This window comes from Conger conger, chromosome 1, assembly GCF_963514075.1.
Source record: "Conger conger chromosome 1, fConCon1.1, whole genome shotgun sequence".
NCBI classification, from domain to species: domain Eukaryota; kingdom Metazoa; phylum Chordata; class Actinopteri; order Anguilliformes; family Congridae; genus Conger; species Conger conger.
The window spans coordinates 15,295,303-15,314,982 of NC_083760.1; the positions used below are offsets into that span (position 1 = coordinate 15,295,303).

The window sequence follows — 19,680 nt, forward strand, 5'->3', positions numbered from 1 at the left end:
ACAGTAAAAAGGTCTTGTTCTCTCGGCTGCTTTGGTTTTGCTTTGAAAGTTTAGTAAGGGAGTTTGTTTCTTTTAATCTTGATCTCTATCTACTGTTGATCCACCTCATGATGAAAGTGGTGTGGGGGGGGGGCACTTCTCGGCCTCCATAGAGTCCATTTAAAATGGTCAAGGCTCTCACGAAAAAAAAAAAAAAGACCAGAGCATGTTGCTAAGCACCAGCTCTCTCCGGCTTATCTGGGCATTTCTCTACAAGACGACAAAGCGCTACATTAATGCACGGCTGCTGAACCAGGGGTCTCAGAACTTAATCAGTATTGAACAGTGTGTGGCTTTGTCAGCATGACTCTCCCTCACTCTCCCTCTGCACAGATATCAGCTCCAGTTTCAACCTTATCTTTCACGCTCTGGCCGTGAGCCTACAAAGGTAATTGAGAAATGGTGAGTATAATTCCTTTTTACAGAGCTGAATGTCATTTCTGTTCTGTATCTAGAGCTACATTCCTCAAAAATGAGAAAAAGTTTGTAGGAGCCAAAAAGTGTTTCTAAGAAAATATTAACATCAATGTTATTACGGTAACGTTAATTACTTGTATCTCTCATCTGCCCAATGGTTCGCCTGTTGGATCAGACAAAGCCCTCCGGTCCCACCACTTCAACTCATTCCCCACCAGCTGTTCACAGGCCACAACCCCCGCCCCACCACCCCTGACACACAAACACACACACAGACACACGCACACACACACAACAGAACAACTATAGACCCCGGGTCACATTACCGGTTCACATGGATCCTAAGTAGCCCTGTGGAGGGGACCGACCACCGCAGTCGGATCGGGAGCGGAGCCACAGCAGGCAGAGGGCGAGGCTGTCCAACAGCGGAATGCTCCGGAATAACACAACAGAACAGTCACTGGTTGAAGCTCAAGTTTAAGAGCCCTGGTGCACAGGGTAGCTGCCGTGTCTATCTGGCCCTGCACCACACTGCCGGGAGAGGGTCACGTGACAAACTAGGCAACCTGCATTTTTCAGCACAGGCTTGTAGTCGCTTGCCTGGCTGCCTACCGTGTTCAAAGATCTGAGGGAACGAAGCGGCAGGTTAACTCTCTTTACAGAGGAGCCACACCCAGCCATACAGCCAGAGGGTGAGAGAGAGAGAGAGAGAGAGAGAGAGAGAGAGAGAGAGAGAAAGAGAGAAAGAGAGAAAGAGAGAAAGAGAGAAAGAGAGAAAGAGAGAGAGAGAGAGAGAGAGAGAATGTAAACATTGCAATGCCAAAAGTTCAGACAGTCCAAGAATTTCTCTACAATGTACCTTAGAGCCTCTATCAGAGCCAGTGATATTTCAAAGTGACTTGCTAATGGCAGTTCTTGAATATTTCAGATGAAGGTGCAAAGGCCATAATAACAAAAAAACTATGTCAAAGGATTGGGAGCAGTTCACTATCATAAATGATCAATAATAATACATTAAATGTGTGTATTTTATAAAAACACTATTCTAACAAAACTGGAGAGTAATGAATAAACAATGTGGCTCAACTTTCGCGAGTCTAATATATTCTACCACATGTATTTCAGTACCTTATCAACAACTCTTCACATCCCGTTTGGGTCAGACTGCCATAAACACGGTTCCTGAGTTCGGAGGGCACATCCCGGGAAAAGTCTACATCCAGGGAAAAATAAAAGCGGACTTCCCTACCCACAGGAAGTCCTGCTGGAAACTTCAGCTCTGCGACAGTGTGGCTGCAGAGCTGTGATCCGCAGCCACAGGTGTAACTCAAGGGGGGCGGGCAAGGGTCATGCCAGGGTCAAACAAAAGGAAGTGTTGTGTTAACTGCACGGAGAGAAACCAGATGCTTTTAAACACATTACCACCTCTGAAACGGCTCCAAAACAAAAGGTTTGCAGGCAACTATCCACGATGACAGCCAAAATGGTCACGTGAGCACATACAAAAAAATATGCTCTTAATAAAACTAACCATGAATCACACCGGTTCCTGTGTCATTCCTCGCTATTGGACATACCCCCGGTCTCACATTTTTATTTGTTTTGACTACGTGAAACCGAAGACAAACGTGTATTTAACAACAAAAAGTTGCGTCCATAAACAATGTCAAGAGGTCACCGTCTGAACGTCAGGTGGAAAGACATGGAATGCAGTTTCTGTCGCAGTGATTTCATTTGATTTAGTTTGATTTCACTTGGAGATTAAGAGAAGGAACCAGCATGAGAAGAGAAATGTTGGCAAAGCACCTTGGCTCTGCGTCACAAGCATGATTCTGTTCAAACTTGCCCAACACCTCACTGGACCTGAGTTTGAGCAGTTACAAGCCACTGGGAAAAGTGCTCATCCATCTGTTGGGGTCATTAGTTCTGCATGTACACTCCAAAACTGCAGACAGGCTCCAACTGTTCCTCTGTCACAGACACACTGTCACTCAGCCGGTAAAAGCAAAAACTACCACACACAGACACAGACGCACACACAAAGGAAGCATACTCGACAGACCAAGCCAGTTCCTTTGTTACTGTAGTCCTATTTGGAGGCCAAATCAGCAGGCTCACAACAAGAGACAGAGCTCCAACTCCATCTCTCACTCTCACCGATCAGTTCCTGGGGTGTCTCTGTGCATTTTATGACAATACTCTAGGTCTGAACACCTACTGTCTGAAACTTTAACACAAGCTAGACAAAGCCAGGACACACAACAGCTGTTCTGTTCCCTTGGGAACAAGCACAGACATCCACTCATATATCACACCGCACAGGACCCAAGCAAAATTGAACAACCGGAGAAAATAAATAGCCTAAACACAACGGGGATCATTAAAACAATAATTAAAATGGCACAGCATTGCATATTTCAGTTTATTCAACAGAAGAAAAAAAGACTCTAAGGAAGTGTACAGTATTTAAAGGAGTGAGAAGTATACAGGTATGTGCCTTCACACAACATGAAGTGAGTGCCTCAGTGCCAAGCCACAACATGAAGAACCTACACAGGATGATCTGTGAGATCTTGCCAATTATTGGGTTTCAAATGCAATTACCATTAATAAGCAAGCAATTTAAAGAGTTCAGCATCACTAGAAGCAAGAGAACAATACATTCAGGTTACAAGCAAACAGAAAGCAAATAAGAACATATTGATTACAGACTGCCTTCAAGTTACCAGATGGCATTAAATGAGGTTGGAAAGATACAAAGTGGAGAAACAACATGAAAAGAGCATAAATATTGTTTTAAGATGTATGCCTAGGGAGGAAACGATACTGTGTACTCATGGTGTTAGGGCACAGTTTATTAATCACAGAGATTGAGATGTATAAACAGAAAAACAAAGAGACTGTTAAAGATTACCTCCAGGGACAAGAGGGAGAGTTGGAAGAAATACGATTTTATATTGCCAATATGGCACGTGGAATGTAGCATAGTGCCACAACGTCAGCTCAAAGTGACGGATCGGACATGCAGCATTGCGTTCAAAACCATTTTCGTGCTGTTAAACATGGCTGACGAAGATTAAAAGATGATCCACGTCTTTTCATCCAGCACAAATAATTATGGTGGTTTCATAAGATTATGGGATCCAGAGAGCTTCAGTCGGTTTAGTCACTCAGTAAGAGAGCGGGTAGGCCTAATGGCACAGACCTTGGCAGCAATGCCACTAGCTGACTACAACTGTGAGTCTGCTGGGGGTCCTTGGGTTACCATTGCATTGGCCCCTCTCAACACTGCAGCAGGAGCACATAGGCTCCCAGCTCCACCAATCAGGGCCAGCTTTACTGTGTGGCCTACAGTATGAAAAGCAGTCACTAGCACCACTGCAGATTTAGCTGCAGTGCTTCCTGCATAGGTGTGGGTGGTACAATTACAACTCACAATCACTGCCACAGCTAAAGTCACAGCCTTCAGTGTCAGCTTTACGGATGTGTGTTGTTCTTAAACAAAGAGGTGACAGTCCTCTCTCTTTTCATTTGTTCCTCTTTATTCAGTTGGTAGAAAGCAGAGAGGGTAACGGAGATGGAGTCACAGCTCACAAAGTGAGCGCAGTGACAGGATCGTTGAACCCCACCCACACGAGGGGACTGATACGGCTTGAGTCAGCCGCCCTATGAACTGTCGCCATAGAACACATTTCATAATATCTGCAAGGTCAAAACCTTCCACGACTAGACAATGCTGTGGCTTTCAAGACAATATCTAACCAAAGGAGGACTACACAGCTTTATTCAACCGTATACAGTAGTTAAAAAAACAACAATGCAGTGATAATGCAATGTTCTAGAGCAGACACAAGACTTTCCCAGCAGTGCCCCTTTATAAGCCTTCTGAATTGATATCAAACATATTTTTCCCACAAAAATGTATAGTTGCTCAGTTACGCATGCCATGCTACATGGAAAGATTTGATATTCAGTAACGCAAGGCAAACACAGCTAAACACCAGCTAAACCACATTGCCTCTACTTCAGTCTCCATGGAAACGCTCCTCTCAATAAAACCACCAGGAGGAATAGGTTAGTCTAGACAATGATGGATCAGTCTTACAGTAAGTGATCAAATCCCTGGGATGTAATATATGCAAGAGGGAATTTTTTCAGGGTGTCAATCAAGCAAGAGAAACATACTATATACTTGGCAGTACAGGACTGGGTTGTTATTAATTTTATCATTAGTAAGAGGAATAAAATGTCTATATATTTGGAATGTGGCTACATTTCCTCCTCATTTTCTGGGGTTGATAAAACTCTCAAGATGGTTGAATTCCGATAGCACATTTTAGATTATATATTCTATCCAACCCTTCCTGATATATTGCTGTGAGCAGACTTTCACTTCTTCTTTCCCTCCCCCTCCACCTTAGCTTGTGTCCGCACTGTGACCGCTGTCTTCTCGTTCAGACAGACAGTGGTTGAACTAAGGCATGTGAATTCCAGGGAATAAGGAACTTAGGACATTCCCTCCACTCTATAATTTCTACTCACTCCGGTGAGAGATCACTTTCCCACAGGAACAAGGCTGTTTCAGTTACTACAGTTATCACACTCTCAGTGACGGAAACCCTTTCATGATCTGGCTATCCTGGAGTGACTCACACGGAAAGTTTACCTGCAAACAGAACAGGGTGGGGACTGCCTAGTCATTGGCGATGAATACAAATTCCTACGAGGACCACCTGATAAGGATGAATACTTACAGTCTGCACTTTAACCTCATATTGGTGGTTTTATTTCTAATTCACTAAGCTGGAGTACAAAGCCAAAACAAAAAAAATTGTGTCAGTGTCCCAATACTTTTGAATATAACTTTTTGATGGTTGTTGTCAACTTATAGTCCTCATGATATACACACACACAGACCACTGTCCCAATACTTTTGCATTTAACCATAGATAGGGTGGAAGAATTGTCCACTTTTTGTTTTGTAGGATCAGCAACCATCAGCACTCATACGGCACTCACTGGGAGAGGACACACTGGATGGCGTCTGATTGGCGGGATCCTCAATGGGGAGGGATGGGAGGTCGCAGGACGACTCCCCCATGCTCAAGGAGCTGTGCTCCTCAGACTGACCGGTCCAACTGCTCTCCGAGGGAGGCGCGATGCTCCAGAAACTGGCAGAGGAGCACACGCTGTGTCTGGGGCCTGAGAGAGAGCGAGAGCGAGAGCGAGAGCGAGAGAGGGAGGGAGGGAGACAGGGAGAGAGAGAGAGAGAGAGAGAGCTTTTATTGGACAGGGCTCGGCCAGCCCAGACATATTCAACATGCCTGAAATAGCCAACAAGCATAAAGATTATGTGAGCAGGTGGTATCAATGAATTATATATATATGAAAGATTAAATAAGAAAAGAACAGATTAGAAGGGATACCATATTCTATGCAAACATCGCTTTTTAGGTCATATTAACACCGGCAAAGGGATTGCCTTTGATGTTGTGAATTACTCTAAAACACAGTGATTTCATTCATATGATTTCATTCACAAGGGCGTGTATTTTCAACAGCTTCAAAACAATAAGGACTGACCTCAGAAGCTGATTCAGAAACATAACTTGCCAATCAAAAACAATGTTTTACATTCCTCTGAAACGTACATCAAACTTGAGATAGCAACATGATATAAAATAATATATTAAAATTATTTTACACAGGCCTAGTTAGATGATGGTAAAATTGCTTATGTTATCAGCATCAAAATAGTGTTTCAGTCTCGGTTTATCTGAAGTGATTTATCAGTGCCTCTACAATCTGGTTGAAAGACCCATTTAAAATGAAATAGGAGAGCAGATGAGTGTGGAAAAAAAAACAACACACTGCTTCTCTGGATCATCAAGCATTACCCAAGACTCCACTTCAGTGTCCTGGAAGCACATTCTTGCATTTCCCCTGCCGTCAGCCCTTCATTCAGGATTAAAAAGAGATGTCACGAGGCCCAGAAGTTCCATCAAAACCATCAACAGACGGGGTGTGGCGAATTACCCATCTTCTGTCTCACTGCACTAACAACAATCGGCCCTTGTCTGTGGTGTTGGCCGTGACAGAGGGCTGCCCGGCCACAATCCCCCGTGACACACGGCTAATGAGGGGGCAAGTGGCCGCAAGCTAACCACGTCATTGGTCACTACAGAGAGAATACTGTACAGCGCTGGACAACTACTGTATGAAATGAAATCCACATTGCAGAGACATTTAAACTGAAACTCCTAACAGATCTTTGAGCTATACGAGGGTTATATTACAGCAAGGAACTTGAAAAGCATTCAGAGCAATTTTGCATTGCAAGCTCCAAAATCATTTTTCACATTGTGATCTCCAAAAACCAAAATATCCATTTTAATTCCTTAATGATGCTGTCCCCCGATTTAAACTGCTGTGTTTATAAGTACACACTGGGCACCGATATTCCAGATAAAAAGATAATCCCAATGTTGACATGTAATCTTCAGAATCTGAACAGGGCTTGATGTACAAACCCACTATTTATAGACTATTTTTATACAGCTAGATTTCATTGAGCAACAACAGATTAGACTAATGCTATAGGACTGTCTTCGCATGTTGGTCTCCTTGTTTTGAAGCTTTTCAAAGACACAGATTCACAGCATGTAAACTATAATGAATCTTCTTCGATCCATAATGCATTAAAATGGAAACATTTCATAAAAGCACTCTTTCTCAGTCACATAAAATGATATAGTCGTGCACATTGTCACGGGCACAACACTTTCGCAAATTAAGCTACAACAAAATTTATTAAGATCACCATGACAACGTGCACCTTCTCCCCCTCAAACTGGCCAAAGCCAGAGAGCCCAGAGACAACAGAGCCAGCCACCCGGACTATACTGACAAGTAACAAGCAATCTTCCTCCATTAATTAGAAAATAAAAGAGAAATTGATGGACATCCTAAGATATCAAATAACAGTGGATAGGCCAGAGCCGACACCATTAGGCATTCAGACATTAAAATAAAAATTATACCAACACCGTGTCAATGAATGCAATACCTTCCGCCTTCGACTCCTACATATTGGGGCTTAAAATAATTAAAATAATAGGGAAAGAAGAAGTGAAAGTCTGCTCACTGCAAAACATAGATTCAGTAAAGAAACAGACAGTTTGTGCCATTTTCTTCACAAAAACCCCCTGCCACCAGCAGAGGCAGCAGGTGCAGGTACCCAAGGGTGAATATGTAAAAACACATTACGTGCATAATGAGCAAATGCGCAAAACAAAAAAGTGTGCTGAATTTATTATGACTGAAATGATAGCTTATACTGTAGGCATCCCCCCTGGCAGATGCCTACAGTATAAGCTATCTTTCTTCTCATACACAGACACACACACACACACACACACAGTCATAAGGATAAGAAATCCAAAAACTCCACATCAGTCAAAGGACACATACATTTTTCCAAGGCGGGATTTTCTGAAGCACTCCTTCCATGGTCCTACGAGGATACAAAGGGCATGTCATACCTTTTACCTGTGACTGAGAAGGAGAGGGGGAGCGCCAGGACTTCTCATCGAAATGGACCCAGGCATTCTGCTGTGAAAGTGCTCCTGTCTCTCCCCTAGAGGCAGGACCGAGGGGTGGGGAGACCTCCTCCTGGGGCAGAGCTGTGAAGGACTTCTGCAGGTTGCAGTTCCCATCTGAAGGACAGAAGGTGCAAACATGACACCTAGCGATGAATCGGGTGCATTCGGCCATTTCACAGAGCGGGCGGGTCACACGGAGGTGTCAAAACTAGCACGGGGCGGGAAGAAGTCAGAGACCCGCCCCCGCGCGGCCTCTGGCCTGCATATCGGAGGGAGGGACTGGAATTTCACAGCAGAGAGAGAACGCACACTAATGTGATGGAACCACATTTGCTGGGCAAAGAAAGGCACCGAGCCTTGACTTTAAAGGGCACTTGGCAAACTCATTTCTCTCTCTAAGATTAAGTACTATAAATACATTTCTAGAAAGTGCACCAGGCACATATCGCATGCTGTCACTACTGACTGGACAACCTGTTTTTTTTTTTCAGAACTGCAAAAGAACAGCGATAGTGAGGTTCATGTCTCTCGGCTTGATCTGATACGCGTTTGCAGGTTAACAGAACGTGCGGTAGTAAAAATATTCAAAGCATGCTCATTATCGCATCTGTACTGTACCTTTCTGGAATTCCATATTGGACCAGGAAGGGTCGTCTGAAAAGGCCACCCAGCCAGTTCTCTGGGTGCTGGTGACATCACCAGCCGCAGCGCTCATGGTGGGCGGAGCCAGCACCCAGGGCCAACCTCTCACTCGTCTGTGGAGTGCAGCAGTCTTCACACCTCAGCATCAATGCACTCCTTAATGGGCTGAAACAGAGAGAGGAACAGCAGGGAGGGGATGAGGCATCATTGATACCAGCCCCATTTTATACCATAGCTACTGACACCAGAGATAGATAGACAGATAATGACATTATCAAAGCCACTCAAAGCACTTTACAGTGATGAGTAGGAAACTCGGCTCAACCACCAACAGCAGTTTTTTTTTCTTAACTGCTTAATTGCGAGCATATTCAATGAAAAGCTCATAAATTAAAAGAAGGAGGCCCACACACTGATATGCTCAGCGTTGTCATCCGAGTAAATCTTCGTCAGGCCACCATGTTATAACATGTTATTCCCAGCAGCTACCCGCCCAGTTGTTTTTTCCTGATTTGAAATACTTAATCATAACAGTAATCTGCTCTCCTCACAACATCCTCCAGTGAATTGGGAATCCTGTAGACTAGAATGAGTTGTTGAAAGGAGGTGCAATCAGCTAGTGCTAACTCAAGCTGCATAGTCCACCAGCTGAACTGTGCAGCCACTGTGCGGAAGCACTGCAGTTTAGCGGCCCACAGATGCCGGGCCAAACAACAAATGTGTTAATGTGCATTGAGCCAGATGTTAACCCACCAACCGAAACCCTCCCTCTGTCTCAATCATGCTGCTGCATGGCAGTTGGGACGGACATTTTGTTTCAGACCTCCAGCTTATCACCAGGGGTTTGGCCTGTAGTTGAATGATCTGCACCAGCTGTCATGATATGCAGGATATCCTTAAAATATAAAATTATAAAACATTGCTCACGTCAAATTCTAGCACCATTACCTCTCACTTGCGCAACACACAATTAATAATAATACAAATAATATAGCAAAGTGATTACGCGCTTTTCATTGAATAAACAATCTCAAAGTGCTACACAAAAAGATAAAATAAATTATCTTTGTCAATTGTCTTTATCTTGCCATAAACTGATGTGCTAGTACATTGTTCTGAATTTGGACAGTCATATTTTTGCAAATTGCACATGCAGGTGTGGCACAATGCACAATAAAGATCATTGCTTTAAATTGTGTGATGTCTTAATGACCCCACTTTCATTTGACATGAAGACATGGCAAACTTCAGGCTTACTTCCCACAGATTTCCAAACAAAGGACAAGTTCAAACTCCATTCGTTCGAACTCCATTCGTTTCCCATAAGGATGGATGTGCGTGCATGTTGACGGAAATGTTGTCAGAACTGAGAAACATAAAAAGGAGTCATTTCCCTCATGGTTTCATCCCAAACAAAGAACTGAAAGAAGTCTGAGACAGACAACAACAGGAAAGCAATGTCATATTCTGATGTATGGTACCTTGCACCACCAGAGGAGGCCTATTTTAAAGAGGAAAGGTGTGTGAAACATGGTGAAGAATGGACTGCATTTTAGTAAAGTGGTCACGCTAACAGAACATTCAAGCATAGATGTATTAAACGGTAAACATATAAAGGTTGCCCAGTAGGTTTTCCTAATAAAAAGCAGTGCATCCTAACCGACAACAGTATTTGCAGAGCTACACCTCCACCACCATGTGAGCACAGGTGACCTTTAAAGGTCAGAGTAGGGGAAACACAATTAATTCCAAAGACAATTCAATTACATTTCCACATCTATGAGAACTGCCGCTTCCGTGCCGTCTCTCTAGCGAAAGGACAGGAAACGCGTTCTCTCCTGAAGGAAACGCACTTTGACTTATTGTACGAGTCAGATACTGCAAATAACACAGTGTCATTTGGGGGCTGTTTTCAGGATGAACTCATACCATCAGCAATCTCCCTGGGCTCTGTCAAGCCCGACTCTACCCTGAGTCCAGCGTCACCCCTCCCACTCTCCAGTGTATTCCATTCTACATCTGAGTGCTAACACAACACACCCACTGAACATTTGCTTGCCATCCCTAAAGCTTGTGTTTTATCAAAAGAAATGCAGCACAGAAACTCAGTTAATGCAACAGTTCCACACGTTGCTCACAGAGTGAAATTAATCTACTATCTTTATGGTAGGGGGATAATAAAACCATTATTAATAGAATAGTAAAGATTTCACATCTGCATGATTCCTCTAATCATTCTTGTTTTTGATGCTTTTATAAAGAAAACACAAGTTGCACATTAGATTAGCACCAAGGGACAGAGCATGAAAATCGGCTCCACAACCCACTCACCATCTTGCTCACGTCCTTCCAGGACAATTGCTCATTCCTCGGTTTTCTTTCTTTTGCTTGCTTATTACAAGATAACAGGGTATTATAAAATTACAGGAACCAGCATAAAAATTATTATACAATATAAATTACAGTTTAAACGGGGGTTTCTTACGCAGCAAGCACCACAGTTCAGGCTTAATGAGAAACCAGTCCAGTGGCATACGCAAACTTTCGTCAAAGTAAACAGAAAGTAAACGTTAAATTACATCGGCGACTGTAATACAGACCTGTTGTAGAATAAGCGATTTTAGCAGAACACTGGGTGTTGCGCGGTTTCAGTAGAACGTAATGCTAGGCCGCCGCCCCTCGCCGCTTCTTCGTGTATATCCAGCCAGTATCACATGCAGTCAGTATATCCTCAGGAGCGCCGCAGGAAAACACGCCGGTGCAGTTTCAGCATATGGAGCAACTGCGCCCCATGGCACCTGTGTCTGATCGTAGCCTACAGGGTTTGCAGCTAATATCACCATCTGTGTCGCTGACGAGACTCCTCACGAACGCTATATCCTGCGACGCTCCATGAGGATGAAGCTCGGCTGGCTCATGGAAACAAGGATGACATCACGCACCCCTGTATTTTTATAGACTTGTCTCTTTCCAGCGTCTCATAAGCTTTTCAAGAGAAAAATGTATTCACTCAAGACACGCCAAAACTAATACAAAGAAAAAACGTATATATCCACGAAGGTATATATACACTTATTACTATGTGAAGTACCTCAAGTATATTATAGATCAACATATGCAATTATTTTAGAAACCAGTTTCTATAAAACAGTATACATGGATCACTGCTTCAGGCATGAACTATATTAACTTTTGATTGTTTACTTCCGGAAGAATAAGCACTTTTTATTATAAACGTGTGATACAATCTGTTCCATTAAAATTAATTACCAACACATTTTAAAGCAGGTCTTTTGTCTACCCCCATTATGCAACAGAAGGGGTGTTCTCCTTGTTCGCCTTGAAACCGCCCACAGTTTTGCACAATGACAATACACTGACTGACTGCTGACACTGCCAACAGAAAACAGCTAATCTGGAGGGAGAACACTGGCACTCTTTTTTTTCCTCCTTTACTCCACACATTTCCACAGGACTTGCCAAGTCATAAACTTGCTGCTCCTAACACAATATTATCATTTCAGAACAGTGGTCTCCCAATGAAAACCCACAAAGGCTTAGAGGCCGGAGTCAGCACAGTTTCGATAATTCACAAAATAACGAAATAGAACACACTGTAACCATGCAGAGAAAAAGTGGTTTGTATTAAATCGATGGAACCAGATTTTACAAATCACCGATATCCACAGCGGGTCAACCCTTGCTTGCCTTACAAGGTATCAGATGCACGGCTTTAGGCAAAAAGATATTATTAAAAATATATATTATTTCATTATTTCAAATACTTTCCCCTTATTAGCCAGATACTTGCACCCTAAACTCTTTGATCGTCATATAACACTGAGTGAAAGTGATCTCAGCTTCACTAAATTACCAACGAAGCATGCCTTCTTGTCTGGTGATATTCAACAGTGATTGAATTTACTTTATTGGAATGACAGCCTTTCTTGTTAAGTTTAACAGGAAGGATGGAGTTAACAGGTGGAAGAGTTGTAAACACAACCTAGCGCCAAATTGCCCCACCTCACCTCACCCCTTGCCAAAAACGGCACTGCAAACTCACCCATTTACATTAATGGATTATCAGACATCTGAAACTAAAACTATTTAAGTATAACCATGAAAAGTATTAGCATGAGAATTTATGGAATGTTTATATTGTCCTAAATATAGCCATATAACCGCTGTAAAAACAATTATACAATACTATACAGTACTTTAACAATCTCTAATGAGAATTGTCAATTGAATTTATATTGAAATGTCTTTGTGGTTACTAGTTACTCTGCCAGCTGAAATTCCACTCTAGACAAATCTGGATATTCAAGAAATTAAGAACAGGAAGAGCAAATAAATAAATAAAAACATAGTTTTACCGCCGTCCAAACTGAGTCTAGAATCTCCGCACACTGCTACAGGCTGAACCCTGCACAGAGGGGCAGAGTGGTGAATAAACTTTTTGGACAAGCCACACAAAGGGGGCACTGTGCACTGTTGGGCGCTGTCCAAGCAGTGAGCCAGCAGCAGGACGAGCCTCTTAGACCTGATGTGTCCGCCATGTGTAGCGTGCGGCAAGCGCTAAACACAAACAGCACTCACCCCCAGCCAGTGGGAGCCTGATGCCCTGTGAGCTCCCTCGCCAGCTGTGGTCAACATACCTCTGCTGTAAGAGGACAGCAGTGACCCTTAAAGCAAGCTGCTAAACTGGCAACTGTCCTTTATTGCTATGAACACTCTGCCCACCAGTCTCAGCTGTCGCCATGACAGGAGACTTGCTTCAATATAAGATTTTTGCAATTGTTGGATATTTTCACACAATGTCGCACAACATAGTGCTGATGGAGCGTAGTGATTATGTCTGCCTTCTGTAGGCAATCTGTCATCTGTAATCACAACGTCAATACAACAGTACACGACATGACAACAAAAAAGCGGTGCATGAAAGCAGACTGCTTGACACAGGGCTTAGTTCAGAGAAACACCTTCTCAGATGTTTTGCATAAATGTTACAATAAGAGGGTTTCTAATGGAACCGACTCATTCTTGATGCACACAAGCTTATTCTAGGGATGTACAATATGGGAATTCTGGGGCCAGTGCCAACAATCAATATTTGACCAAATGTTTTAACATTAAAGCTCAAATATAATAACTGCTACTAAGTGGATGATGTGACTATTGACATCAGCAGTATGACGAAGTGCCCAGTAACAGCCTGGAAGTTTGGTGGTTCATGCCCCGGTGTAGTCACAAGCAAGGCCCTTAATCCCGCATTGCTCCAGGGGCGATTGCCTCCTGCGTAGTCTAATCAACTGTAAGACACTTTGGATAAAAAACATTAGCTAAATAACTAATTATGACTAATTATATCTACTCAGATCCAACCAAATACCTCAGGACTCACTGTACACTGTTTCACTCCTCAGCATGGCAATGACCCTAAAGCTATTGCTAAAGCAGCTAATGAGTTTCTCAGCGCAAAAAAATGTATTGACTGGCCAAAGTCAGTCAATTGCCCAGAATCCAATTGAACATGATTTCACTTGCACTGAAGACAAGGCTGAAGGCAAAACGCCCCAGAAGCAAACAGGAACTGAAGATGGCTGCAGTGCAGGCCTGGCAGAGCATCACACGACTACATACCCAGCATCTGGCCATAGCTACAGGATGGATCGCAGACATCAGGTTTCGACTGCAAAGGATTTGAAACTAAGTACTAAATACGATGGCTCGTTACAGATTATGTTACTTTGTCAATTAGTTTTGCTGCCCTAAAATAAGGGCACAGTATAAAACGTGGATGTAATATGGATGTAAATACCCTCAAATTAAAACTGATAGTCTGAACTTTAACGCGATACTCCTCGTTTCACTTCAAATTCAAATGTGCCAGAGCACCGAGCCAAAACAACTAAAATTGTGTCACTGTCAAAATAATTGCACACTGCACTGTATCTGTCATAACCTTGGCACTGAGTCAAGCGGACAATGATAGCGCTGATTATAAGCCATACTGGCTGATGATGACACAGCCCACACATGCTCTCTGCATCTCTGGCTGACTCTGCAGATGCGTAACAGCTGAATCAATGTGCTGCAGTTGTCAATCTAGTGCTTGACACGTGGCCTTTTCAAGCATCTCACCCACAGTTTTATTCCTCACATTTATGACAGTATGAATCCATATATTTATGCGATAAAATAAGGGAATAAGACATTTGTTCATAGATGTGATGCCAACTTCACTGAAATTGGGAGAGAAAAAAACAAACCTAGAAACAGTGCATGCCGGGAAACGGAGGCAATGTTAAAGGGATTGCTGTCAATCTAATCTGCAATATAAATACACAATGGCATCTAGATAACAATATACACGTCTGAGGACACTATATTACCACCTTGTGGCAGAGAGTTGGACATAACACTACCGATTCAATTACAAATGAACCAGAGAAGGGAAACTATTTTTGATATTGGAATGTGCCAAATTCAAAAAAATTATTTTGTGGATCTGCATGGATACGTAACAAATAAGGGCACCTACTGAGCAAAATAGAATATGAATGTAGAATATAATAAAAATAACAATTGTCAATAGAATCCACCATATGTTCCTGCCACGGATGTTCTTGCACTGTTGTTGTCCTCTATACCAGATGCATGTGGGGTTGTCTGATCTCAGAAGTCACATTACATGGCAAATTTAGCTTTAATTATGCATGCTTTAAAAAATCCTCCTAAAAAGAAGCCACTGTCAATTAACATAATCGGTTCTTTAATCCTAGCAGTTATGCTGAATGTTGCATCAGAACTGTAATGACTACCACTACGCAGCGTGTTCATGAGATAAAAAAATTTTTTTTTAATGGCTTATCGTTAAAGATAAAACATGATTCCACGATTATGCTATGTTAGTACTGTGCATAAGTTAATGTTGCGACAAGTGGAGAAATCCTCTCGGTTTCCATTGCGCATAGCAACGCATCATTTTACTTTTTTTTATTCACATCACATCGTGTGTAAATGCGGGCGTGTAAATTCAAAATGCAAGCGATAAGACCTCGTTTCTCGGGAATATTCGGACACAGGGAACATTTCTGAGTAAACAGGTGGCACAGTAGCACGTTAGAAAACATGCGACAACATTGGAATGTGCACTGCTTAATCTGGAAAGCTCAGCGCATGAACATTTGTAATACCAATCAAACATAAGGTAATTCGACGTCAATGTCAATAAGAATTACTCAACGCACATACCATCGCATAAGTTTTATCCCTAAAATATCACAGAAATCACATTTTACAGACCTGTTGAGCGACTAACGTCGCTTTTATGCGGTTTCTAAAAACGTGCACATAGTTAAGCCTTGTTAAGACACGCACATCAGTTACTCCGCAAACATTATATAGCGCCTTACAAAACAAGTGACAAAATGCACCTTTTTTTAACGTACCAGCTTTGTCCAGTTTTACACTTTCTTTCCCTTGCACTCCAACCGGAATCTCCAAGCGAATGCGATATTACAGCAACGTGATTGGCCTCTGAAATAAGCAAGGGGCGCGCATGAGCCACGATTGGCCACACGGTAAATAATGAAAGCTAGCAAGTGTTGTTGTGGTAAATGTACACATTACTTAATAGTCTACTGCGAAAGTCACCGCAACTCATACTTGTAATGTCGCGTACGGTGATGTTTGGCAAATTGAATTCGCTACGTGAACATTAATTCGGTTAGTTTTAACCGACTTGGGGTTTCGTTATGACTTGATAGAGTCGATAGAGAACGGCCATGGGTTTGCTTTCCCAGCCCTATGTAGGTGGCTGGAATCCCGCGATGTTTAGTGCTCTTCCACAAAGGATACTTGGAACAAAACATGAACTGTGAGCCCGAAACAGCCTGCCAACCCTGCAGGAAAAAACTCTCTTTCTGGATCGCGCCTCACTCGGAGAGCAGTTGGACCGGTCAGTCTGAGGAGCACAGCTGATGTTGATGGTTGCTGTCCTGCAAAACAAAAAGTGGACAATTCTTCCACCCTATCTATGGTTAAATGCAAAAGTATTGGGACAGTGCATACGTGGGCTTGTGGTCTGTGTGTGTGTGTGTGTGTGTGTGTGTATCATGAGGACTAGAAGGTGACAACAACCATCAAAAAGTTATATTCAAAAGTATTGGGACACTGACACAATTTTTGTTGTTTTGGCTTTGTACTCCAGCTTAGTGAATTGGAAATAAAACCACCAATATGAGGTTAAAGTGCAGACTGAAAGTATTCATCCTTATCAGGTGGTCCTCGTAGGAATTTGTATTCATCGCCAATGACTAGGCAGTCCCCTCTCTATCATCATCTCACATTTCTGGATGGTTTGATAGCCTAAGCCCTAAGGAATACAGCTTTAAGGGAGACACCAAACTTTATGGAGTACAAAACTTCAAAACTCAATACAGTAGTAGCTATACCACCATCTGGTGGATATATTATTCGTTACACTTCAGCTGTAGTTTCCGAAGTCTTAAGAGTGGTTCACTGCTTTAAATGAAAATTAAAAATATATATTTGTTTCACGTAAGACAGTGTTTTTTTATTTCGATTTTTATCCCCAGATTTGATGTCCTTATCCTGCAGCGTTCAATGATAGAAAATGTATTCCATTATATTTATTTATTTTCGCGAATTATTGCTTCCTCTAGAATTATTAAGATATTAAACCAAATCCGTTTCTTTATACATTGCTCAATCGACCCGCTTGTTATACCTTTAACGTCCTCTATATAAAAATAAAAGGTCGTGGAGTCATATTTATTGACCAGTAGATGGCAGTAGAGTTCGTGAAATAGTCCAAAACAGACTCACCCTGAAGTGAACACATCAAGTACAGCAAAGAAAGTGGCTGGAAAGGAATACTTAATTAAGGCTGGATCATAAGTCTCTAATAATTGGGTCGAATTCCATATTTATTCTCATGTCAGGACTTAAATATACAATCCTTGTTCACTGTATGCCTGTTCACCTTTGTATGTGTAGGTTACCTTTTAGAATGGTGTGACATTGTAGCTTTTTCCTCTCAGGCGTTTCTGTCTGACAAGAAAAGTAAAAACCTATGGCCTACTTACCCAGCTTGTACCCTGAAGAAACAATATCCTTTCAGAACGCATCACCCCAGTTTACACACTTATCATTTCTAGCATGCGTGCTGAAAAAAATTAGGTTACAGTAAGTTATTCTACATGTCAATGTGATTTGTTTGTTTTGCTATGCTCTGGCCTCTCGATGATACCACCAGTTCTATTACAGAAACTTCAGTACTGTAAGTTCAAATTTCATCAATGTGTTAGGCTACCTCCATGTTCTTCTTGAACAGGTCTTTGTAATCAGACTCAATTACACTGAATTTGTATATTACAGCAGTTTTAAAGTGCCATCGGAGCTATTTCTGTTTACGTATGCTGTTTGTTCTTTGAACGAGAAAAATATGCGGTATTAATTCATTTAACAGTGTGTAGGTCTGTTTAAATTATTACATGCTTGTTACATTGGCTAAGACATGCAATACACACACATAAGCACAAGCACACACAGAGCACACACACACAAACCTTTTTGCCTTTTTATGGGTAAGATACAGTAATGTGAGTAGCAGGTCTCATTAGTTATATAGCGTGATTTTCACTGAAAGCAGAACATCCCTACAACGTGGTACATACCCTCTATTCCTGCCCATCTGGAACTGGCTTTTGTAGAGTTAATCAATTCAAACAGATCTCGTTTTTTCCCAGGAATCATGGGACCTTGTTATTCCTGGGACCTTGTTAAGATGGCCGAATATTGTGGAGAAGTAGCGAGCGGGGCCGCAAGTCAGGAGGGGAGCTGGTGCGTGTCAACTGTTAGACGTGTCTGTGCCATGACAGTGGGGATCCGCTGGCCCCTGCCCAGATTGGCCCCTGAACATCTGCCCATTCAATCAGTCATCAATGGCACCCAGTCCAACAGACACGCAGCAGAGCGCAGAGGCCAGGAAACTCAGAAATAGACCCCGCAGTCGTGATACTGCCACACACCAGCTGCAACCAGCCCCCATTAATTCCCCATTGATTCATTACAAAAAAACCCCCCAAAGATGGACACGTCTGAGTCTGACAACCCTTGACTACAGCACTGAAGGATGAATTTGAAAACCCTGTTCTTTGCCTACACTTTCAATCATTCCTTCTTTCCTTCTCCCCGGTGCTATTTTTAACTGAAGCGATGATTTTTCATCCCGCCATATATATCCAAGTGAAAGCAAGAAGTCTTTAATGAAACATCTGAATTTCTGGTTGGGCTGTGCCTGTGCGTCTGCAGCTGATTGCATAACAGCCAGTGACGCCCATACTCCTGTTGTTGCTAGGGACAGCAGCCTGCCCCTGTGGATGCTGCTGCTGCTGGTTCCACCGTCTGCGTTTCCTGGCAGGGGACTTTAGGGTTTGGCCCAGATTTCTGTCTTAAACAGCCCTTTGGATAAAGACATCAGTATCAGCACAGCCTCTCCTCACTACACACGCGCACACACACATGCATGAATGCACACATGCAAACATGCACACACGCACACATTCTCCCACACACACACACACGCAGGCATGTATACACATGGACACAAATGCACACCTGCAAACATACACACACGCACACATTCTCACACACACACACACACACAGGCATGTATACACACAGACACAATTGCACACATATGCACATGCACATATAGACACATATGCTCATACACACACATACAAATGCACACACACTACACACAAACACACACACATGCACACACGTACAGACATGCACACTCTCACACACACACAAAGATACACAAGCAAAACAAATGCCTGTAATGTAACAAGCATATATGCACCTACACACACAAACATAGTCTCCTCTTCTACCATTATCATTCTACAGTGCAAGCATAAAATGTCTGATGTGCTGCAGTCCTTTA

The 19,680-nt window shown here is 42.5% G+C and overlaps 1 protein-coding gene across 5 annotated transcripts in view; it reads right to left on the reverse strand.

Moving 5' to 3' along the window:
- The window catches only part of ston2 (stonin 2), a 33,761-nt gene extending 17,571 nt beyond the window's left edge, over window positions 1-16,190 (reverse strand). For 2 of the 5 annotated variants that reach the window (XM_061224192.1, XM_061224518.1), the window contains exons 1-4: window positions 16,154-16,190; window positions 8,676-8,864; window positions 7,998-8,171; window positions 5,476-5,658 (exon numbers count right to left, since the gene is read on the reverse strand). In XM_061224192.1, coding sequence (XP_061080176.1) covers window positions 5,476-5,658; window positions 7,998-8,171; window positions 8,676-8,772 — 454 coding nt within the window. In that variant the 5' untranslated portion in view covers window positions 8,773-8,864; window positions 16,154-16,190. Of the gene's footprint in view, window positions 1-782; window positions 1,053-5,475; window positions 5,659-7,997; window positions 8,172-8,675; window positions 8,865-11,299; window positions 11,531-16,153 lie in introns of those variants that run through there. The other 3 variants (XM_061224114.1, XM_061224268.1, XM_061224350.1) reach the window with 3 other exon arrangements.
- Between the last annotated feature and the right edge of the window lie 3,490 nt (window positions 16,191-19,680).